Source organism: Ambystoma mexicanum, chromosome 13, assembly GCF_040938575.1.
Source record: "Ambystoma mexicanum isolate Mex_15411 chromosome 13, UKY_AmexF1_1, whole genome shotgun sequence".
NCBI lineage: Eukaryota > Metazoa > Chordata > Amphibia > Caudata > Ambystomatidae > Ambystoma > Ambystoma mexicanum.
Genome location: NC_090938.1, coordinates 138,614,641 through 138,639,785, shown reverse-complemented (window position 1 = coordinate 138,639,785; position 25,145 = coordinate 138,614,641). Strand labels below are relative to the sequence as shown.

General features: G+C 44.3%; 1 protein-coding gene across 7 annotated transcripts in view; it reads left to right on the top strand.

Moving 5' to 3' along the window:
* The window catches only part of SCUBE3 (signal peptide, CUB domain and EGF like domain containing 3), a 785,923-nt gene extending 762,899 nt beyond the window's left edge, over positions 1 to 23,024 (top strand). For all 7 annotated transcript variants that reach the window (XM_069633481.1, XM_069633476.1, XM_069633480.1 and 4 more), the window contains 2 exons: positions 7,680 to 7,759; positions 17,947 to 23,024. In XM_069633481.1, the coding sequence (XP_069489582.1) occupies positions 7,680 to 7,759; positions 17,947 to 18,096 (230 nt within the window). In that variant the 3' untranslated portion in view covers positions 18,097 to 23,024. The remainder of the gene's footprint in view (positions 1 to 7,679; positions 7,760 to 17,946) is intronic.
* The last annotated feature ends 2,121 nt before the right edge of the window (positions 23,025 to 25,145 follow it).

Below are 25,145 nucleotides of genomic sequence, written 5' to 3'. Positions count from 1 at the left end.
TGCAGTAGGGCATAAGGCCCCTAACATCCGAAAGAAGTGGGAGCACGATTTGAACACGGTATTCACATATGAACAATGGGCCGGAATATGCAGGCTTTCCAAAATAATTTCTTTCAATTCTAAGTTTTGTTTGATTCACTTTATGATATTGAACAGATTACACTACACCCCAGCGAGGATCAGGCAGTTTGGTAACGACGGCTCGGGCAGATCCCGCAGGTGCACCGCCGGGGAGGCCAATCTACTGCACATTTTCTATGCCTGTCCTTGACTGCGATCCTACTGGAAAGGGGTTTGTGCCATCTTGATGGCTGTGACAGGACACTCAGAGCCATTTCCTCAAGTGGCCATACTGTTGGGAATCACAGAGTCAATGGTAGTGGGGAAACGTAGGTTTCTCAATTTGGGACTCTTATTAGCTAAGCGACGGATCTTGCTTTGTTGGAAGGAGCATAGGGCCCCGTCAGTAAAGGAATGGCTAAGCGATCTCACATGGGCAAACGACATGGAAGAGTTGTATGGGACGTTGGTGCATCCACAGTGCAGACGCAAGGATATTTGGTCGGACTTTTGCTGCTATCTCACTGAGATTGAAGAGACTGTGTAACAAGTGTTGCAGTATTGTTGTTGACGAAATCACTGTGATGTACTTGCTTAAATGTTGTTACCAAGCTACCTAAAATAAATTTTTAAAAAAGAAAGACACAATGTATTTCCAGGTAAGTAACTGACCTATTGGCACATAACTATCCACTATCTAATAGCTAGTTATGCTCAGTATACTTTTAAGAAGTGTATAATACAGTTTCTAAGGTAAATAAGAACTTAATGAAACTATGTTAGAATAGCACCAACGCAATTCAAGGAAGAACAACCCAGGGTTACAAGTTTAAATGAACAGCAGCTAATCAAGGTGAGTAAGACCTATATACTTTTTAAATGAGCCTCCAGCTACTTAAAGGTATGTATAAACCCTAAGACTGTTTTAGATCTGTATAAAGCAGACCATAGAAAGCAAAACCCAACGTTACACTTTAAGAAAGACACATTGAATTCCAAGGCAGGTAACCCCTATTGGTAAGCTTTTACACTCATTCAGTTTAAGAAGAATAAAACAGTACCAATACGTATTACTTTTCAGAAGGGGGGAAACACCATTCACTTGTATACTTTTTATAGGGGCAGAATGCAACTCAAGGGTAAGCATAAACTTAATGACACTTTGAAACTTCTTTCACAGAGATACAGTTACCACACTAACTTCTTTAGCAAGTAAGTACTTTTACACGTGTTATGCTTTCAAAACAGAACCCTTATCTTATCAAATTCTTCCCTATTCTATAGCATGAGTTTTCTCAGAGGCAGAAGAGGGGCGGGCCCTAGTCGTCTAGGTGCCAGCTGTAGGGCTACATGCTATGTGAACTGAAATGGTGGAGTTGGGTTAGGGGGCGATTTGAATGGAGAGAAAGTCTGCGTTCTCACTGAGGGTCGAGGATATTTATCTAACAGCTAGGATCTCTTTGATTATGAGTGCTATTCCCCCCCCCCCCACCTTGCTAAGGGTCTGTCTTGCCGAAAGATGGTGTAGCCTAGTGGGAGGGCTAGCGATAGTGCAGGGCCTGAGGCTTCATGGTGCCAGGTCTCTGTAATAGCTAGGGCATTCAGGTCAAGATCTGAGATGATGTCAAAGATTTCAGCGGCGTGTGCCAGGAGGGATCTGGCATTAATCAAGGCACATTGTAGTGATGTTGTGCTAAGATTGATGGGGCCTTTGTTGAACTGTGTGGTGGTGTTTACCTTGGCCTTGGTTGTGGCAGGAGTAGAGGCCTTGAGAGAAACAGGTGAGTGCGTTTCCTGAGTTTCGGCATGGGTAGTGGTTTGTAGAAGGTGGCTCTCGGTGCATGTGCCTAGCGAGTGAGCTGGCCTAGGTGTGAGTTTCTGGAGCCAACGGTTCTATGTCAATAGCGTGGTGGTGTAGTGGTCCTGGAGCGGTGGTTGTGTTGGGTGATTAGAACCATCTCCTTCCATTTTCACTGGGTTTCTTTTGCTCGATCTTACCCCCCACATTCAGAGAAGTAATACATTGAGAATTCAAATCCCCTCAGATAATAATCCTAACTGGCTCAAATGAGATTCTAATTCTCAACAATAAAGCTGACAAGTACACCAAGAAGAGAACAACAGTAGAACAGGCAGGATTCCAATATATGTTTATTATTACTAGAGGCTTCTGTATTGAGTTGCCTCTCGTTGATTATTTTACAGCCAGGATTCCTCTAATTTCTGAGGAGATTAATTCCACTCTTAATATTTTGGAGCTCCTTATTGCTATAAGGAGGCCTCCCGCCGGCCGGCCACTTTTACAGTGAAATGCTGGTTGGTGGAAAACTGAGAAACCTTCCAGCTGTAAACCCTCAATCAGCCATGTCTCTTGGAGGTGGATTACATTGTTATTACCAAATACCACCTTTTTCATTGTAGCATTTTTAAACGAATTGGAACCCTGTGTATTCCAATTTAATAGTCGGCAATTTCCCCCCCTCCCTGAACTAAAGTATCTCCTCAGGGGCACCCAACTTCAGGAAGATTTGAGACCAGATGTCAGGCAAAAGGACCACACCTGTGACTTTATCACACTTGGAAACTTAGGATCACCCATGCCCACAAGAGATTCCCTGTTGTCAGAGAAAGTAGAAGGGCAAAGCATTCCATCCTGGGACTTTACCCTGTTTTCTCCCTCGCTATCAGCCCCCCTATGATCATCTGGCTCCTCTTTATCACAGATTATCGAGGAAATCTCATATCCAAGTTTGAACAGCCTGTCTTCAACTGCCAATAGAGCTTTGAAACCCAATTTAGTTGTTAAGCCCATTTCAGTTATCGAAATCCTTGTGGGTAAATCGTACATAATCAATATCATCGTCGTGATGAGATAAAGCTCAGCGATTTCTTTGAAGATGGTCAAAATCGCGCTTCGATTGAGCGTGTGTCCGAGCGTGCCCCTTACATTTCTCAACCACACCTTTGGAATAGCGAATGGATGGATGTCCCCATCTTCCTAAATCTGCTCCAACTGCATAAAGCGCCTCCCTTCTTTGGGGCTAAGGTCTCCACTGCCACCACGTTTGAACTGGGTGGCTTAGTGATCTGTCCCTCTGTTGTCCCCCTTTCCAAATGACCAGATAGAGGACACACAGAGACAGGACGAGCCTCCACATTTTCGGGGATTTCTATTTGAAAATTCTGGGCAGATTCGGTTCTTTGTTTTTTTATGTCGATAGAAAATCAGTTCCCATTTTTTGGGGGCCCCCAGATGAACTATTTGCATCCCAGTTTCTGATCTTGCCAATGTTTGAGTTGTCTGGTCATACTGGCCACCCGAGTGGTCCCCACATTGAACCATCAGCTCTCTTATCTTGGGATCCAAACTCTCATCAGTTTGTACCTCTGTATTCACCATTTTAACCGTCTGGGTCAAATCGATAGTAACGAGTTGATTGAATGACATGGATTTATTCGGGGTCAAACTAGTGGGGCTTCGGGTCTCCAAGACCAAAATAGGTCGAGTCTGCTGCTTTGATTCCTCCACTTGAGGGGGTTTGATCCTGGACTTCCCTATGTGCTTTGCTACCTGGTTCTTCGATTTCCGCTCCTCTCTGGGGGCAACAGTTTCAGGAATCTTTTGCTTCTTTTTTTTGCACTTTGACCTGCCACCTGCTCTCTGCTCATTTTGTACTGCTCCTTTAGCTCAGGGGCTGTATTATGGGCTATTTGCGGCATTGATTCATACATTTCCTTCCAAATTTCCTCTACTCCATCCAAATTTAATAGTCTACTACATGAGCTAGCTGCCTTAATTCCTCCAGTACTGATTCTGATAAAGGCATTTCATCGAATAATGAGCTGGTATTTACCTCCCTTCAATGGACCGGTTGGTTATTCAACCTCAAGACCTCCTTCTCCATATTATCTATTAGCCTGGATACTCCAGTGCTTAGTTTCTCCACTTGTTGGTTCAGATCTACAGATTGATTCTGCAGATCTTTCAAGTCCACATCCTGCTTTTTGACTTCTTGCTTGAGCTCTTGCAGGGTATTCATTATTGTTGAATTCACCATCGTATTTAAGCCAGTCAGAGACAAATCATAGAAGCCTACCTCCTTAATGAGTTCCATCAGAATCCCTGACTGGGTCTGCACTTCCCCTTTGAAAAGTTCAAAAAATTTCACTAGTGAGTTAAGGTTAAGGTCAAGATTTAGGATGGTCAAGGTGAATTCACCCAGTAGTGTCCCCTTCCCTGTGTTAACCATTGAGGGTTGTACAGGGTCATGGAACGAGCATTGTTGCGTTGTGCCTGAGCCCAACTGGACATGTGATGCTGGCACCAGAGTGGGACTTGAAATCGGGCATTGGCTGAAGAATGCAAAGGCAAATCAGCTAACCCGCCTGTCCGAAAATCATTAATTGAATGATCTATAGATGCACCCAACTCCAGGGCCTCCACACAGGTGAAATCGCCCATGCTAAATCTTCCAGGGTATACACATCACCCACACTCCATGTTTCTTTTTTCTTTTTAAGTGGTCATTTATTTTCCTCTTCATAGTTGTAGCAGTAGGGTTGTATTCCAAGCCTTTCTCCAATGCCACTTTAAGAACATGTGCTGTTTTAATAACATTAGTTGGTTTTGCACACATTACAGAGGGCTCTCCCTGCTCTCTGTTTATACACACATTATGAATTTGGGCACAGGTTGTTAACTTATTTAACTCCCCCGTTTTGTACCCACCAATAACTCAGAGGATTGGAGGGGTGGCCCATTCAGTAACTCAAGCTCTGGCGCTCGCAGGTCATCCTGTAGTGAGCCGCTTCGTAGGTATTAAATGCCAGGCCTCTCAGCAATAGACTCTATAGGGCATAACTAGGCCCAATAGCTTCATAATATTTTTGCTCTTTTCACATTTCACTTAGCCGTAGCCAACCGCCGGCTACCCTCCAACCACAGAATTACAGAAGTTACAGCTGGGGTACTCATTGGGCAGTACCTATTTAACAGTTTATGTGACACCAAGATTTCGAGGAGGCATCACATGCGAGGGGGTGGAGAATACCCCCATCACCTGCATGCTCGCTGGGCACACTTTGGACTATGAACTCTCCCGCAGTACTCCACACGATTTATAAAAAGTCTTCCAATTTAGCCAAATGCAAATGTGTAAATCTACAAGCCTAAGTCTGCCGGGCTGCAGCACCGAGTTATTCAAAATGTTATAAAAACATAAATGGAAATCAGAAGAGCAAAGAAGCACATGACCTTTCCCGCAGTGCACGCTCCAGTCAAGTGCACTAAACGTAGCGCATGGTGCCAGTCCTTGTTAAAATTGGAAAGTATCAGCCAGACCAGCTAGCCAACTGGAACACAAGAACACACTGTGTACACTGCGCAATCGCATTAGATAGGGTGTTTAAGACAGCCTCGAGTGCAGTCACTAGCCAGTGAAGCCAGACTACCATCAGGGATCCAGCAGAAATGAAACACAGCACTGCTCACTGCCTTTGCAAGAACACACTGCACACAAAATGTATTATACCATCTGCATTCCTCCTTATGAATATTACGTTCCTCATTAGTCACAAGCTTCCCCTCGCTTTCATTGATTTCCTTCTGATTTGTTTGTAGGTAACGGCTTTGGTGCGCCGGCAACCCAGTAACCCTTTTACTTTCTGTGGGCTTACTGGTTGCCTTTAGCATTGCTTTGACTTTGTCTGCTTTGCTGTATTGGCTCGCTGTGCGCCTGGTTAAGCACAACAGTGCAACCGTTTCTGTTTCCTCACTGTGCGGTTCCCGCAGCATTTTTCTTCCACACGGTGAACCAGTGGCACCTCCTTCTCTTCTCTCCAAAGTCGGGTTGGCCGCTCTGCTGTCTGCGGCAGCGCATCTTCCTTTCGTGTGGTTTTCGGCTGCGTCCCCGACCGGCAGGCAGATCCGCATCTGCAGATTTCTCCGTTCCTTCTCCTTCTATTGTCGGCCCTTTCCTCGGCTCTCCTTCTCTCGACTCTCCTTCCCTTCACCCCTGCCAACTGGGTTTGGCTTGTTTTTAAACTTCCCGGCCCAATTATCTCTTTCCCAACAACTAGACCGTTGCGTTTGATGCTTGTTCTTAGAAATTCTTATTACTCCTCTGTTCTTCCTCGTATCAGTGGCCATGGCCCCGCCTTTGGAATGACATTGAGGGAGTAACTGCTGAACTTCATTAGGGGTAATCTTTATAACTCCTGGTCTCTTCCCTGTGTCAGTGGCTGTGGATTTTCCTCTTGAATGATTTTGAGGAAGTGAACACTGAGCTCCATTGGGAGTAATCCTTACTGCTTCCGATCTCTTTCTAATCTCAACAGTCTTTAGAATGCAGCTATCCCCCATGAAAAATTGGCCTAGCTGCACACATAATCCCATTCACAAACCCCACTGCCGCCAGAATGCAGCTACCCAAGTCCATTTGGCCTTGATGCACACATTCTACTGATCTCACACAACCACCACACCACTCCTAGCACTAGAATGAAGCTACACATCACTTAACACGCCCTGGCTGCACAAATACCGAGTGCACCCAAGCACTATTTACTACACCACTCTCTCCACTGACCTGGACTACGGTCCTGGAGGGCGTTAAACCCACAGCGCTTTGAAATCATACCAATGGTTAAAGGTGCTATACAAATACCCAATAACCTAACATAACATAACCTACGACCCAATAAACATTTTGGATGAGAAAGGTACAACATTAAATATAATGGGTGTACTCATGCCCAGGTAACCATATGGCTGACTGAGGGCATCATAACAAATGTAGGTTGCAGACTTCAGTGAGCTTTTGAAAAAAGCCTCCCTCTTGGCAAAAATAGGTTTTCCATCACCAGAAAACTAACAAAAGGACTGGTAGAAAGGCAAAAAGACTCGAAAATTGAGTTCTTAACCTAACACACACCAACATTACTACTGTTATGGGCTTTTTAAAATATCCATTTGTTTTACTTTGGCTTTCCCCTCTTGATGTTAATGTATTATTTTTATGTATTTATTAGTACATTTTTCATAGGGCAAGGTTGCAAAATAATTTAAAAATATACATTTGTTTTATATAAAACATCGCACATAAGTGAAATGTTTGCAAGTAAATTTCATATTACTACTTACAGTAATACTAGTAAACAGCCCTGATAACTAGACATGTACATGTACTTATTATTTAAATATAACAATGACATCTACATGTCTGGTTATCAGGGCTGTTTACTAATGTTACTGTAAGTTGTACATGTCTGGTTATCAGAGCTGTTTACTAGTGTTACTGTAAGTACTAATATGAAATTTACTTGCAAACCTTTCACGCTAAGTAAGCCCATGATCTCCCATATGTGCAGCTTCGTATACAGGTCAGTATGGCTTCCACATCAGTATTGCTGTTTTATCGTGTATTATTTTATGTGCCGTGCTCTATTGCCATCTTAAGTGGGATTGTTATAAACCTTTGGCTTAAGTTAAGAAATGTCCATGTATGAGCATGATAGCGAACATATCATCTGTAGGATAACTCACCTTTCTGTAGTCCCTTTCCACATTGTGTGCCCACCGCTGCCGTATGATTAACCCAACTACTTGATTGCAATTGCAGAAGATTATGAGCAACTCGTGGAGGACATTGTACGAGATGGCAGACTTTACGCCTCGGAAAATCATCAGGAAATTTTAAAGGTCAGTGGGTTGCTATCTTTTTTCATTGTTTCCTATTTAATATGCCTAAAGATGCACTCTATCACCAATCTTTGACATTGTCCCTGCTCCTTTCCATTTACACAACTTCCACTTTTTGCTCTGCTGTTCCATTGAGGAGGCAGAATTTGCCAATAAGCTAGCTAAGTGGGCTAGTCCCAGAGTCCCAGAAGCCCAGCTCAGCATTTATAGCACTACAGAAATTACGTGGATTTCACTGCATGTTTCTCAGATTGAGGTGAGTACTGTGGCTGCTCTATAGACAGCTCACAGCATCGGATAGGCTGGATAACTCTATTAGCCTGATAGTATGAGTATCTGTGGAAAACATTGTACTTATCTGCCCTATGACGTATATCTTCCTTATGCGGTGTGCAAACAGAGCACTATAGATACATAGCTCCAACCTTTTTTGTCACCAAGGCGGGTGAAAACACCTGATTTTCGTTTTGGCGGGTGAGAGGCCCATAGAAGTGAATGGGCGTAGGTGGGGCTTGGCGGGTGATTCATCAGCTTTCAAGGCGGGTGACACCCGCCAAAAGCGGGTGAGTTGAGAGCTATGTAGATAGTATTTCTTTTTAAAAAGGTAGCAGGCGCCCCTCTCTAGAAAGAACATTGCATGATACCCTATTCTGTGGTTTTTCCCACTTTGAGAGTCTGCAGCCATCGCTTTTTGCTCACTGTACCTTTCACAGATGGGAAATACCCATTTGCATATCAGTCTTTGCCCCGCCCACATTGGCAGTCCAGCACCGAAATGCTATCTGACACAGACAGATATGCAAATGGATATTTCCCATCTGTGAAATGTACAGTTAGCAAAAAGCAGATGGCTGCGAACTCTCAAAGTGGTTACAAATCACTGAACTGGTTATCATGCCGGGCTCTTTTTCGAGGAAGGGGCGCCTGCTACCTTTTTTGCACTATACATAGTAGGATTTAAACAAGAAGTGGCAACGCACGTATTCCCCATCTTTAGATATCTTCCCTTCCAGCATCAGCTGCTTTGGATTTTTTTCTCGGGGTCGACTTCATCGTAGGTATAAATGACACACGCAGCACCCATTACTTAAGTTCTGTTTTTCTGAGATAGCTTACGCTTCGAAGATTACGGCACACTTTCGGTTTCCTCACGAAACTGCGATATTCAGGAAAATGGCCTCTTCATAAACTCTAAGACCAGGTTTAAGAAAAGACATGATTGTGGCACCAAGATGTCGATAACAGATCCACATAGGATCTGTCGGTGGTGTCTTGGTGTCGAGCACAGGACGGCGGACTGAGGTTCATGCCATTCCATGACAGGTAAAGCGTTTCAAACAGCATAAAGATACAATGCTAGTCAATGGTGTCAACCAAACAGGAAAGCCCTGCGATTGTGGCAAACTAGGATCTGTTAAACTTTCAAGAGTCAGCACAATTCACATTAAGAACATAAGACTGACAACTAAGACAGCAGTTAGACCTAATAGATATGAGAAAGATGTCAAAGTTTCCACAAGTCGCAGTTCAAACAAGTTGGTGCTGGGTGTGCAGGCGAGCACTCCTGTGAAGGGAGGATACCTAGATGGTGTTGGAGGACCACAGGAGTATGCACCATATAATTGGTATTGTGGCGCTGACTCATAAGCAAGAGGAGCAGCCTCAGCAGGTTAGGAATGCAAATGAAGCTCCAGTGGCTTGATGAAGGTAAGTAAGCCTGAGAACCCCAGGAGGCTCAGGACATGATTTCTGTTAGGAAAGGTTTCTCTTTACTGCTCCTTCCATTTCTATGGACCCCCAAACCTTTTGCTTTTTTTTTTTGTTATCTGACCTGTTCTTTTTACATTGCAGTGAAGCCTTAAGCTTCACTACACTGTATTGTGCTCATCTGTTATGGGGAAACTGACATGTCCTTCAGGCTGTCAGTACTGGGAAACATTGTTTCCCTTAGTCTTGTTACTTTGTTACTACTTTTAGTAACTTTTTATCACTTGTGGTAACTTGTATCATTGTACAAAGCATCTTACAATGCAGTACAATGGGGTACACTTTTTGTTTTACCCTTAGACTAACCAAAAATCCTCTGAGTGTAAGTCTATGGGTCTCATTATGACTTTTGCATAATGGGTTAACGGGCTCCGCTAATGGAGGCGGACCCGTTAAAACCATTACGCAAAATTAAGAGGTCCCCTCGCCGGACCAGGCGTCCTTACCCGCAAGGGGACCAGGGAGCTAACAACAGGCCTGTCGTAATCAGCCCGTTGTTAGCTCCCTCTCCCATTCCCATTGAGCCCTATGGGGGCTCAGGTGGGAATGGGGAAGGTCCGGACCTGGGTTCCCAGAGGGAGGAATTACCAGGCCCTCCAAACTCGGAAAGGCCCGGTAATTCCCCATTCTGGTAACCCGAACCCTGTTTTGGTGGCTGCCATGCCGCCAAAGCTGTAATGAGGCCCTATGTGTGCTAAATGGACATGCTGATGGCAGCAGGGACCTTTTACTGTTTTAGCCTTCCCGCGTTCACCGCGTTTGGCTACTAACTGTGGCTACTGGTCAAACATAGCCATGCCGCAAGATTTTTCACTTGTCCTTTGGCCATCTTGTCCTGATTTGTGAGGCCAGGAAAATCCTCATATGGACTTCCAATGACCGGGAATGCCGACACTTTTGGCGGGCTACTGGAGGGCTATGTGTGTTTGCTGCCAGGAAGTGGGCAGGGACTGTCTGATCCCAATCCACATACTGGTGCCAGTGTGTCTGGGTGGAATGAATGGGTTTTGCCACCAGTGGTCCTGATTGGACCACTGCTGGGGGGGTTTGTGTGGGGGCAGATCTACTATTGGCTAGTGGGTGCTGCTGCCCTTACCTGGCTTTTAGGATAATAAGAGGAGTCCTGAACCTACTCTATGGAGATCCTGGAAGAAACTGAAGGAGCCAAGACTCCATCCAGCTGCAAGACCTGCAAGGAAACCGCAGGTCTGTCGGAAGAAGACTTGGCGACCAACTGATGCTGCTGTCCTGGGAGAGCCCTGTCTTGAAGATGATCTGCAGCAGTCCTGCGAAGGAGCTGTGACCCTTGTTGTAGAGGGAACATCCATTCTCGACAAAACAGCTCAGAGTCCTGCAAACAAGAGCCTTCGGAAGTGCCCAGGATCACCCTGTGGCTGACCAGTTCTGAGTTTGGACTCCCGTGCTGCCGATGCCGCCGTTCCGAGTTGAGGCCTGGAACCTGGGGGATCCTCAGCTTGCCCTGCAAGATTTACCTGTGTGAAATGTCGTGGTACTAGCATCGAGCGGACCCGAGATAGGATGGAAAGTCTGACCGCAGCAAGTGAATCCCTTTGTGTCGCCGAGCATCGGTGGCCGCCGTCCGAAATTGCTTACCTGCATCCATTCCTATCTTGAGAGGGGCCCTGCATCGAGTTTTGCTGCATTCTTCCTCTGAGAGCCCTTGCACCTGCATCAGACACCGACCAGAGAGCTGCTTGAACCTGCAACCCCTGGGAATCAAGGGCTGAGGCTGACAATGGTAAAAGCAACCTCAAACCTTCTTCAACCGACCTGCCAAGTCTCATGAAATTTAGGAGTACAGGGGCTGAGTTATAGCAATATTTACCTGCCCCATAAACTCCCTTTAAAAGTTTGCTAACTTTTATAAAACCTATATAACTTTTTGGCTTTCCCATAGTTTGTTCACACAAGCACTCCGAAAGCTGGGAACACGTTTATTAGTTAGATTAACTTGCCCCCTGACACTTGGAACTGTTCACTGGACCCCAGAGACACTAACCTAATTTTTCTAGCTTCAAAAGACTGTATGAAAGTTTGCTGAACTTTTGGGCATAAAACCCCAGATAGTTTAGGGTTGGACTTCTGAAGTTAGAGATTATTTTTTATTGTCTCCTTAGTGCAAAAACGAATGTGAACCTTTCTTTTCAGAGGTTTGATCTGTATTTTGCCCTAAGCCAGTAACTGTATATATGTATCTAATTTGAGTGTTGTGTGATAGTATGACCTGTTAGTAGTCATTTATCACTGTGTGTTTTGGCCATAAGTAAAGAAGTATTTTTATACTTGATTGTCTAAGTGTAATCTTTGACTGCTGTACTGTGTGTACTCATTGTAGGCCCCTTACAAGCTCACCACCTCTTGAGATTTAGAGGCTGTGGCAATTTTCTACTTAAAAAAGGAGAAGCTCAGGCTTAAGGAAAAAGAGCTTGAGCAAAGAGCTTGAGCTTAACGTGCTTACTAGGTTAGACTTTGAAAGAATTGAGAGGCAGAAGGACAGAGATACCCAGATGGAGCTTGTCAAGCTTCAGGCTTCACAAAGTTCTTCCAGCGGATCTGGAGATGGTTCTGGGTCCTCTTCACATCCCAGATTCCCAAAAGATCTGCTCAATGTGTATGAGGAGAAGAATGATATAGTCGATTGGTTTATAACAATTGAGAATGCACGTGAAGTCCAAGGAGAGAGTAATGCTGATAGGATTGCATGGTTGCTCAGTAGACTGCCCCATTAAGGCTGTAGTGCCATTATGGAAATGTCAAAGGTTGAGAGACAAGACTTTGTTAAACTGAGGCAAACTCTCCTCAAGTTTAGGAAGACTCCTGCCCAATACTTGAGGAGGTTTAGGGAGTATTGCAGATGCCACCCACTGCCACTTTTTCAGGGAAGCCATACGCCAGCTACATATCCGTCAAGTAAAGGATACTAAAAGGTAAGTCAAAACAATATATACACATGATAACAGTTTGATGTCCCACTTGGGAGACACACCACACTTAAGATTTCCCACATTTTGAATAGCAACAGTGTAACAAGATCCTAATGTGGGGGAACATATATTAAACAATATATCATAGGCATTATAATGTTATAAGGCAAAACCAACACTCAAATGCTAACCTTAATGGGTTTAAGCCGTAGCATAGAAACAGAATTCACCAATGTTTAAGGTACGTAGCTATGTTTCGAATATTTAAGAGGAGTTTGACAAATATTGCAAAGTTCTTACGTGGGACAATGGGGCACAAATTCATAGTAGTACTATCATCAGTACAAAAGATTCATAATGAAAGAAAGTGAGGTTTCCTGTGTGGGAATGGGCAGCAACCTCTCTGGGCTATATAGAAGGACCCCAGACAAGATGCCCAGGTTCCACCACGGAAAGCCAGAACCAGGTAGCTGCAAGGTATGACTTTATGCCTGTTAGAGTAAATAAGGTTTTTCAGGGAATCAAAACAGGTGAGCACACCAGCCCCTCGAGCCCTGATCAAAACAGACATCAACCCCAGGTAGGTTTGAGCTTTGAAGGCCCAGGGGTCACTGGAGAAGAATGAACTATGACAGCAAAATCTGGCGATTCAGTGGCTCCAGTCTCCATCAGCAACCTTTCAGAAAAGGATCAGCACCTGACTGGTCTTGGCTGATGCTGCAGGAAGACCACCTCTGTGACGGTGCCCATAAAGTTGACGGATCCCCAGATACCTCGGGCACAACCAATGGCTAAAGTCACTCTGCACCGATTCTGCAGGCAAAAGGAGGATGGCGCACAGGACACAAGCCCCACCAGAAATACCCTTCTAGGCAGAGGGTAACAGCATCAGCACAGCAACGTCCCAGGCTCACAAAATGAAAGCCAAAGGACAAGTTCCCACTTTGCTGTGTTCCAGATATAGGACCACAACTCCTTAGAGCTCCATGAGGACGACCTCAGCAATGCAAAGAAGTGACCTCTTGGGCATGCACTGTGTACTATTGTTGCTCTTCTCTTAACGGCACATTATGTGCTCAATATTTTTTAATAAATACAAGTTAAAAAAAGAAAGAGATATTTAATATCAGTCTTGAAATAGTTTTATTGTAGGCATTGTAGTGTAGCACCAATTTTTAAGCTGCCCTATATAGATTTTAATTTGACAAGGGCCATCAAGGCTTTTTATATAGTGGTTGTAATATGAAACATGATCTACATTTGTTCAATTAATTTTAAATAGAAGATTAGGGACAGTACTGTTATTTATTAGTAAATTCGGAAATGTAAAGTATTTTAGCCGGAATGTGTCAGGATTGTTCCTTCTGTGAGGCTTAATGGTTACTTAAAAACAAGAGGGGGTCTGGGAATCTCTCTACCAGCACGAACACAGCCCAATGACCTGTTCTTGGGTGAATAACCCCTGGGAGAGACTCTACCAAGTCTTTAGCTCACTGTTCCTTTCACAGAGAAGACATTTCCCTGCATATCTGTCTTTGTCCTGCCCAGGGGCAGTCCAGCACCGAAATACTAGGCAATTCTCTGAACAAGAGTACCAACCAGAGGCTTAGGCAGGGTAGGGCCTGAGGGGCAAGGCCCACCCAAAATCTGTAAATGCCCACTCAGCAGCTCTGTGTGGGTAGTTACAGATATTTCTGTCAGTGCAGTGGGCCCAACTACATTAGCATCAGGCTCCATTTGCTAGACTATCCTGGGTACGCCTCTGGTACCAACAGCAACCTCGCACACGTGTTTCAGCCTTGTTGGGCATCATCAGTGAGGTGAAGCTGTGCCTCTCTAAGAACAGTGAGCAAGGGGTCCACGTCTGGATCGCCCTGTTAATTTAGGGTGAAACCCAAAGTTAATTTATGCAAAACAGGGGGGGGGGGTCTGGGAATCTCTCTACCAGCACGAACACAGCCCAATGACCTGTTCTTGGGTGAATAACACCTGGGAGAGACTCTACCAAGTCTTTAGCTCACTGTCCCTTTCACAGAGAAGAAATGTCCCTGCATATCAGTCTTTGTCCTGCCCAGGGGCAGTCCAGCACCGAAATACTAGGCAATTCTCCTCTGAACAAGAGTACCAACAGCAACCCCAAACACGTGTTTCAGCCTTGTTGGGCATCATCAGTGAGGTGAGCTGTGCCTCTCTAAGAACAGTGAGCAAGGGGTCCACGTCTGGATCGCCCTGTTATCTTAGGGTGAAACCCAAAGTTAATTTATGCAAAACATGGTGGTCTGGGAATCTCTCTACCAGCACGAATACAGCCCAATGACCTGTTTAGTGAGTCGTAATCAGGACCCACAATGACAGCACATGGCTCTTGGCCGGAGGTAAATCAGTGAACCCCCGCCAGCAAACTTGTAGTTTGGCGGGACGGGAAAAGTGCTGGTCACGGAATTATTGGCACTTCTGCCTGCACTTTTCCCTCACCACCAAACATATAATGGCCCCTATTGTGTTGTTTTTTGGGCCTATTATAAATAGAGAATTTTTGAATGTTTGTATAATGGTGGTCAGTCAAAAGACCGAAAAAAAAATCTCGAATTACAATAATCTCGGAAAAAAAAGTCGAATTTTTTATTTATTTAATTATATGCTTTTTTGGGCTCAGGTAAGTAAAAAAAAAAGGGGTAAAATAAAAAAAAATGAAAAAAAGGGGGGTTGGGGGGGAACCCCCCCCCCCATTTCGAACAAAAAACGTCATTAAAAAAATGTGACTTTTTTTTTCGACCTTTTCATTTCGAGATTTTTTTTTCGGGATTTTTTTTTTCGGTTTTATGACTACAAACCTTGTATAATACTGTCTAATTGTAATTCTTGGTGTTTCACTGTGTGTGCTCATTGGACACACAGTCCAATCACCCTCACTCCTCCTGAGATTTAGCCTAGACTGCACTCCAAGCTACTATGAATTGGTCTGGCTATCTTCCTGGAAGTGTCCCCTGTTCAACTAACAGGTGTGGCCTCCTAAACATCTGTCCACCAGGCCAGAGTTTAGAACTCCATTCTAACACCAGCCAAACCCATAGGGCCACCAAAGGTTAGGATGACATTAGAATTGCATTAACAAGACCCATAATGTCTTGTTACACTCCTAGAAATTAGATGCAAAAGTAACCAGCAATTATAAAAGATACCTTAGTACATTTCAGTAGGCAGGAGTGTAAGACAGTGATTTCAAAACACATAATACATCAATGGAATAGGCTACAATATCATCCCTTTGTAGAAAACTGTGTTGGACTCAAGAAAAACATCAAAGTTTAGTTAAGTACTTTCCAAAGTCAATTGTGTGGAAAGTTTTAAAAAGTTCCCCATAGGAAATAAGAGGAAAAATTCAATAGGCAGAGCTGCGGTTATAGGATAAAGTCAGGTAAGTCCTTGTTTTACACCTCAGTTGTGGAAAAGATGCAACCAACCCCTGGGGACTTCACAGGAGACACTAACAAAGAGTTCCAGTTCCAGGTGCAAGAACCAGGAAGGAAGTAAAGTAGGGTTTAGGCTCATGAAAGTCAGTGGGAAACCACAGTAGGTGAGGACCTACAGATCCCCACATGCCGTTTCAGGGGACTCTTGGTGGATAAACTGGCAAATAACACACCAGCCCAGCACCCCGGGGCAAGCACTCATGGTGCCAGTTTCCGAGGACTTGACTTGAGAACGACAAAACAACCGGGAAAAAACAAAGCTTCCTTCACTGGTCGAGTGATAGCATCTGGCACCCAGGGACTTGCACCCCAGACCAATAATGACCCAAAACATGAATAATCAGCCTTCCCAAGGGGGTGCCCCACTAGCCTGGAGTTCAAGCAACAACTGAGCTGGCATCAGGAACGGGTAGGAACACGGCCAAGTTGTAGCTCAAAGAAGAGGAAAACCGAGCAGTTAGCCTGCTGGAAATGTTCCCATGTCGGGACCTCTGATGGCCTAGAAAAAGAGCAGAGTTGGAGTCATGGATTCCCACGACCTTTCTGGATGACAGTGCTGGAACCAGGAGGATTAAAGGGGAATTCTGAGGGAAAAAAGCCCAGAAAGAGTCCCAGCCTGAGACATCCAGCCCATTCAGTGAGGTCAACACACAGGATTAAAGTACAGATGCACTAGGCTACTAATACTCTAAAATCGACTGCACCGGTGGTGAAGCCCAAACTACATTACAACTGCTATTGCCTACTCCACAGCACCTTTAACTGTGATATAATCACCTTAGTGCCAGAATGCGGTGGTTAAAAAGCACACCTTTCCTAGGAGCCATAAAGACTACCATAGGGCAGCATGGTAAAAACAGTTGCAGTGGCAGGGTGACTTCAGTAGAAGTTGCCCTGACCACAAAAGTAAGATCAAAGATCCAAGACAAATCAAGGGGAAAAAGCAAAATGTTTAGGCGTGCCATAAAACGGGGTAGCTGAACCCCCAAAAATGGAATACACCCATATGTGTAACAAAGGTGTAAGTCCACATTTTTGGAGTGCATAGGACTCAGTGGGCATTTTGGAGGATTTTAAGAGAGCAGTTCCCCGTGCTAAATGCTCTAATATTTGGAGATAAAGTGGAGGAGTTACTGCCAGCATTATGCTAGAAGTAAATCCTCCACTTCACCTCTAAATCAAAAATGTTATGGTTTTGTACAACTGGCGGTAGGTAATTCCTTTACTGTCACCCAAAAAAAGCTACGGTAATGGAATTCCTGCCAAAATGTACTGCACCACCGAACACATAATCGCCCACTGTCTGATTCCTAATGACATGTCTGTGTGTTCGGATCTAGACACATTCCTGCACAGGTACAAGTGGGAAATCTCCACTTCAGGAGTAAAATACTCATGGCTTAAATCTGTTCCGCTTTGTTCTAAGGGTCCCAGTTACAGATTAGCTTGGGTTTGCTACACAGAAGTGCCTGGACAGCAGGACCATTTCAATAATGTTTTATAGCGAAGTGATTTCTATCGACCACCTCTCTGCACCTGGTGAGCTTGCAGCACATTGGCAAATAAGAATAGGGTTGCTTCCCGGAAACAGCATGCAATGATATTTTGCAAAGAAGGCCGTGGGTTTTCTCTCAAGTCGTGCTGTTGAAACAATCACGTGTTCTCTAGCTGCAAACCTGCTGATCATCACAACATTGCCTGGGCTTTTAAAAGGCCTGGTCATAGACTTAAGATGAAAACCTTTTACAAGCAATCCTTTTATTATGTTATTCTTGATTTATAAAACAAACACATGTTAATATCTAATCAATAAACCAGTCTAGAGTCTGAGATTAAGCAGTTTAAAACTTTGCATTAGGGGGGAAAATGAGAGAAAACAGGGTAGTATATTGTGTACATAATAAGAAGAGCTTTGCTAGTTCTGTTCTGTCTGGGCCAAACATGCAATCCTTTGAATCCGATTCCAAGTACTAACTTTCTCGCTTTCTTTCACTTCTTGCAGGATAAGAAGCTGATCAAAGCCTTCTTTGATGTTCTCGCCCATCCTCAGAACTACTTCAAGTACACCGAGAAGCACAAAGAGATGCTGCCAAGGTCTTTCATCAAACTGCTGAAATCCAAAGTTTCCAGCTTCCTCAGGCCATACAAATAGCCGAAAGTCACCCAGCGGCAGCGGCGGCGGCACAGAGAACAGCTACAGCCAAGGAATCCCGTTCTCGCCCTTTTGCATTCTGTATCAGCTTTTTAGATCATATCTCCCTATGCAGACTTTTCATCTTCCGCTCTTGTGGAATGAGTTGTTTCCGTGCTGACTGCCTTGATGTACACGCCTGCCCATGTATGTGCCCCTTTCATGTGTGCAGATACTTAAATGGATCACAGACTACAGGAGACATTACCCCATTCCTGTAGCAGGCTTATCAGCTGCCAAACGGCATAAATTAGCCGTTGAAGAACTGAACTTTCTCCTGTCATATGGTCCCCAACTAAGCACCCCCTTACTCTGAAGGCACTGCCTTGCCTATCGTTTCTGTGTGGCAATGTACATACAGAGAAAGCCACAAGACAAGAAAAGGAAGACACAGAAGACCTGCCCAGACACCAGCCATCTTGTGCAAAGGACAGAACGAAGAAAAAGGATTGGATAAGAATTCCACTGCTTTATCCAGAGTGTAGGTGTGGACAAGGGTGCTCATCTCTCCTGGGGAGGTGGGGGCTCATTTCTGCTCTGAAGTCAGAAGACGTGGTGGTCAAGACTGGCTCTCTGGACCAACCGCCAGATTGCAAAAAAGAAACAGGAAAAGATGACTTACCTTTGTTGTTTCGGGACACATGTGTGGCATTTGTGCTGTCAACATCACCAAGTTCTGCCAAAGAGTATCTAACAATAGGAATTGTGTTTGTGCATTTTCCTTTTAACTCTCATTACTGCTGTTTCTTCTCCTCGCTCCCCCCCTGTTCCTCATCTCTCCATCCTTCACAGCATCGTGTGACAACTTCTCCGGTCAATTCACCCCTATATTTCCATCTTTAACTGTTTGACTCTCTTACACACTTGCTTCTGCCCTGTCCCCTGTTCAAGCTTCCACATAGAAGGTCCATATTAGCCTATCCATATGTCAGCAATACCAACCACGCTTCCCAAATGTCATTTGAGCGGTCAGTCTCCATGTCTTACATCTTATTCTCTAGAGGGACGCTTGATTGGTTAGAAGCATTACAGCATATCGCTTGCTTCAGTCCTCCCAGACGGTTTGAACACATGTGTAAACTGGATGTCACTTGTGATCTTTTCCTGTAATGCTAATGGAGAGATTATTAGGCACTTACTTTTTACTTTGGTACCTCTTGAAAAACTGCCCGCAGTCTAACCTTCCTATTTAAACAGCATTGTCCTTGCTTTTGTTTTGGCCTTTACCACAGCAGAGGATTGTAGCTTTGCCTCTATGGACTTTGTGGAGTTTAAATGCAGGACGTAAACCTTCATGTCTATGATTAAATGGCACCTTTCCCCTTGTTCCTAATTATTCGACAAATCAAGTCCTGCTGTTTATATATGACAAACAGGGCTTTTGAAACATTGGCTTGGGAATGGCTCTGCCATATATATCACCTTTTTCAGTAGGGTTTGCATCACATAGGTTATCTAGAGTCTTGGGACATTGCTACCAGCTCTAGAAAGCTGACATTGCTCTGTAACTGCATCCTAGTTCCATTGGATGCTTGAGCTTTGTTAAGGGTGCCCAGCAACAGACCTAATTTCTAGTGTTGATGGAAAAGTCATCTGTGCTGAGAGCTCTCCATTGTAGGATTCTGCTACAGTATTGTGGTAGTGTCAGCTCTATAGAAGGAACTTGGCTTTGAAACTCTATTTAACCCCTTCTTCATATTCTGAAATTGAGAATGCACATTTTTGTTGTAGACTCAATCATATATATACATATATATATATATATATATTATATTTTCTAGTCAACAGTTTGTACTCACTGGCAGTCACCACAGTAGTATCCGCATCCTACTGTGCAGGCATGTTGAAAGTAATTTCCCAGGGCTGTGCTCCCTCTCATATCTCTATCCCTACTCTAAATACCTGGCCCATGCTTTTCTTCAGTTTCTTTCTCTGTCCTTTTTCAGACCCTTCCCATTCTGCTTTTTCCATGTGTCACCATCATTCTCTCTGCATCTCTCCATCTTGCTCTCACCAGTTCCTAGTTCCATATGACTTCATGACTTCTCTTCCCATCGCCCTTCAAAACCAATTTTCGAAATGTCAACCATCTCTATAATTTTGTTAAATCTGTTCCACTTTTTATCATCTTTCATCATCACTTGCTTACAAGATTGGCTCTGTGTTATCTTGCTCTGCTATTCAATCACTGGCCAACTGGTATCCACCATTATCCCTAGCATGCTCTCCACCAGGTCTATCGTCTGCATCTACCAAGTTCCAGATCTGCCTGGTCTCCCTCAATTATGGAAAGATGTACTCCAGCTATTCTCTGAATCCTAGTAGTGCCCACATTCCCAGCATCATGTATTACAAAATCAGCTGCTTCCTAATCACATAGTATCCGACAGCTCTGTCATTTAGTCTGGGGTTTGTTGGTTCTCTGATCTCCTTGGCCTCCCCACATCGACCTTATCTAGGTCTTCTCCAGGTGCCCTCTGAATGATATGCTATGTAGATCCACTCTACCATCCATAACAACATCCATGGACTCATTTTCTCCATCACATAGTATTCTCCCCTTCTCTGTAATTCAGTCCAGGGTGTGCGCACACAAGCTCGGATCTGCCCTGTCTCTCTCCATAATTGTCTATCTTCATTGCGTAACTTTCAAGTCTGCACAGTCAGCCTCTGGCATCATCTTTAGATGTGCTCCACCTGTTCTCACCTTTACAGGGATTCCTCCCAGCACTCTACACCCCTTCACTTATAGTCCACCTCCCTCTTTAATCCTGGCTAGATCGGCTCCATTATGTCAATTGCTCACTCTCAAAAGTGTTCCATGTTCCTTTTGCCTATTTTGCTTTTCAGACATCGTTTAACTCTCTACTCTCTGATTTGTTTCTTTCCTTACTCTTGCCTTTAGCACATTCTTTATTGTTCTCTCCCATCTCATCTCATCATCCTGTTTCCCCTGTTGCACCCACTTTCTGCTTTTTTTCTCATTGCTCCAGTTTCATCACCTGTAATAAGTGCAATCATTGGTGTCTTCTTTATAAAACTTAGAGGGAAATAATCTTCTAGAGACAAACATATTTATACTTGCCTGAGAAGGTAATGTTTTAGTTTATGAAAGTTAAAAACTGTTTTGAATTGATGGTCTGCTAAAAGAATGTAATGAAGCTCCAATTTTATAAATCTCCCTTGTGTCCCCTACGACAAGATTTTGAGGTGAACCCAAGGCAGAGTGGGAGATGTGATGTCCACAGACCGGTACAAATGAGATTACAGAAGACTGGGCCTCTACGGGACAGATAGACACAGCAGAGAAGACACATGTTTCAGCCTCCTCTGTGTGGTATACGAGAGGTAATTAAGGGCTTATGTAGCCTTGGTGTGGTTCACAGGTAGAATACATATATTACAGATGGTTACATGTGTCCATAGGAAGAAGTCAGAGACAGACCAGAGGTCTACAGACGTGGCCATCAAAGAGGACAGAAGGCTTGGCTAGCTACTGTGGATTACTGATGCAAGTACAGAAGACTTAGTTAAGACTTATGGTGTTATTATATGTAGACACCGTGTAAAGGACAGATGGCTTAAATATCCCCTGTGCTCCACAGACGGGTACACACGTGGTAATATAGCTTGAGTTTCTGTTATATAAACAGTCAGGAAAGAGGACAGAAGGCTTAGCTAGCTCTTGTGCTGTACAGACTGCTTAGGTAGCCCTTGGGAGAACACAGTGTTTTGCTTGCCCATGTGCACACCTGGGGAACAGTCTCTGCTCAAGGCTTTTGAGATGTTGATCATACAACACATACTGAGAGAATCCCTTTTCCACTGACACCAGAATATACTAAGTGTTTACACCCTATATGACAGCACAGCTGGCAGAGTCCCTATCTTTCAGACAATTGCACAGAAGGAGGGCGCTCCTTTTCTTGCTGCAAACACACATATATTTCGTTGGTGTGCCCTACACCAGCACAGACTGGGGCTATTCTACTAAGGAGTAAAGGCAAGTTCGGTCCATTGTAGACCGAACCATAGTGTGAGGGGTCGAAAGTGTCTACTAAACTAGCATTGATGGTATGACCCCTTTACTTCAGTTGATGTCAACAAATCCCTCAGTATTTGTGTGCACTGGCTTTCACAACCTCACTAGTTCAGACAGAAATACATGCATCTGTTTTCATATGATTAGCCAGTAACCAATGACACCCCTGTCTCACCTGACACGAGCACACACTCTGGGAGTCCCTCTCAGTGCGTGTCGGGACTACAAACTAAAGGTCTCTCACCCTCGTTCCTGATCCCGGCATACACTCTGTGCTCGGAGAACATGTCTTAGTAACCAAAGCTATCATTGACTATATAAAGGTTCTCCTCTGAATGACACAGGTGCATTCTTGTTTCTGACTCCCACTATAATACACTCATGGGGGCCTTTTCTTCCTGCCTGACAGCAACTCAGGGGCTTTGAGGGCACTCTTTCAGCCTCTAGAGCAGACTGGGGGACTTGGCTCTGTGCTGTTCTGAGTGTTAGTAAACACATGGGATTCTGCGCCTTATCCAGTCATCTGTTTCTGATGTACCTCTCAAATAAAATATTTGAACAACTAAAATGCACATCACACATCTCCCGGTATGATGAGAATATCAAAGTAAACAATTAACAAATCATAGGAGTTAAAAAAAAAAAGTAACACAACTATGTAATATTTATATCTTCCTTTTGCAGTATTTCACAATTCAGCATCTCCCACGGAGGAATGAAGAAATACGGAAAATAGGTTGTTTATAAAGTTATTTGCACTTGATAATTGTATCTGAACTTGTTAAAAAAAAAGTTTGGATTTTGTACGGTCTTTTTTATTTTAAATTACTAAACAGAATTTCTTTGTCTCGCGTGTCTGTCACAGTTTCTTATTCGATGTCTTAAAAAAATGTTTTCTTTGTAAAGGTTCTTTTCGACAAAGACACATCCTTTTAAGGTTTACTTGCAATGCATGGAACATTTAAATCATATGTTAACACACCTTCCTTTTTTAATTGTATATGAAAAATGGATGAGCCAGACATTATTTACCCAAGAAGTTATTGGAAGACAAATGTTTACTATACATGTTGAGCAGGACATTGCTGGACATATTTCAAAGTAGTTCCACTTAGTAGCCCATGTATTCTCCTTGGAGCTGTATTACAGACAGCCTGCTACTGGATGGGCATTATATTGCCCCCTCAAGTGGCCAACGTAGGTCATTTACAACACTGGCAATAATAGAATGTACTGAGAAGAGCAGCTCCTCGCGTGAACTAAAAAGCTGGCAAAGCATCGTTTAGCATCGTTTGCAGAACGTACTCCTTCACTCCATGTTAAGTGGGATGGCATCCCCGGGAAGGAGACGGCACTGCAGCCTTCTGCACAGAATAGTATTCATTCCAAAACACTTTGGCTGGGGTTTCACGGCCAAGGGAATAACAGATCATTCAGGACTTGAGATATACATTTCATATAGGTTCATTTTACAACAAATACAGGCCCAGGCTGCGGGGTGGACTAGTTAAGGAAAAGGTGAGTTTAAAGGGAGCAAGTCCAGCTTGCATGAGGTCTGCCAGTCCGTGCTTTGCTTTCTGGGCCAAGTCGCATTTCTCAGATCTGACTGGGTCGAGGAAGCTTTGGATAAAAGCCCTGGAATTCTAGCCACCAACTCTTCCTAAGTAGTTGCCAGCATGAGAAGGACGGGTGCTCTTTGCTCATCCCCTTCTCAAACTCCTGCTCGAGTCTCTTATATCGTCCCTCTGCCTCCCACGCCTCCTCAAAACCCTGGAATGAGAAAGCCCTCTTCGCCTCCACACCTAGTCTGTCTTCTTCTCTGGGTAATTTTGGCCACGCTGTGTTGTCTCTTTTGCCTTCTCTATTTACATCTCACTGATTCTCTGTTCTCTATTGTGCCTCTTCTCCACTCTCTGTACCACTCTGTAGCACCTCTTGCAATCACTGTTTCCATCTCTAAGCCCCCCTTCACATTTATTCCACCTCTCTCGCGCTCCCTCTTCTCTCAAGGTCTCTTCTGCTGAAATGACCTTCTCCTCACCCCTTCAAATATACTCCACCTCCTTTAATTATGCCTCGCCCTGATGTCTATTCCAATTGCATTGCCTTTCTCTCCCCACACTCTTCTTCCCTCTTTCTGCCATTTCCTCCTTCTCACTCTGCTCACAGAGTGTTACTCACCAGTCTTCCTCGCCTTGCACTGCTAATGCAGTTCTCCTTCCCATGTCCAACACAGATGCGGCTGTCTTTTATGCTCCAGCAGACCCACCTTTTGGTACCCCAAATTCTAAAATGCATTCGGCTGCGGTGTAAGGCAAGCACCGCACATAGACGGCTCACTGGAATTTTAATTATTTTTTTCAGCTGTTATTATTCCTTGTTGCACAATTGTCAGTGCAGTTGAGCACATTGGGCAGAAGGGGCCTCCGCCATCTCGCATCCCATTTTGCTCTGGTCACCGCTGCCTCCACTTGTCTCCTCCATGTCACAGCCTATGTTGGTGCAGCATATCACTGACTTTGCCATCAGCATCCCAGAGGGCTTGCCAGTCCCCACCTCCTGACATGAAGCTGCTATTGAAGGATCTACGTAATTACTGTGCACCCCGTTTTAGGAAATCCGTAAATGTTGAATTCTAAAACAGTTGTGTGCAGTGATCACATGGATCGCATTGTGGTGATTTCCCCTAACCCCCCCTACTTACCTTCACCTCCTCCCACTTACCTCAATTCCCATCTCTTCTCAGTCTCCTCGTCCATCCCCTACGACGTAAGTCTCCGTTGGTCCTTTTTTTTCTCGGTGCCACACTCCCGTACTCCTCGCCTTGGAAGCGGGGAGAACCCCACTACCCCTGATCCCATTATAACAAACACAGAGAGCGGGGCACTCCCCCGCAACCCCTGTTCAGTATAATGGGATTCGGGATGTCAGTTTATGCAGTATGCGCAGTAACTGCACATTCAGCATT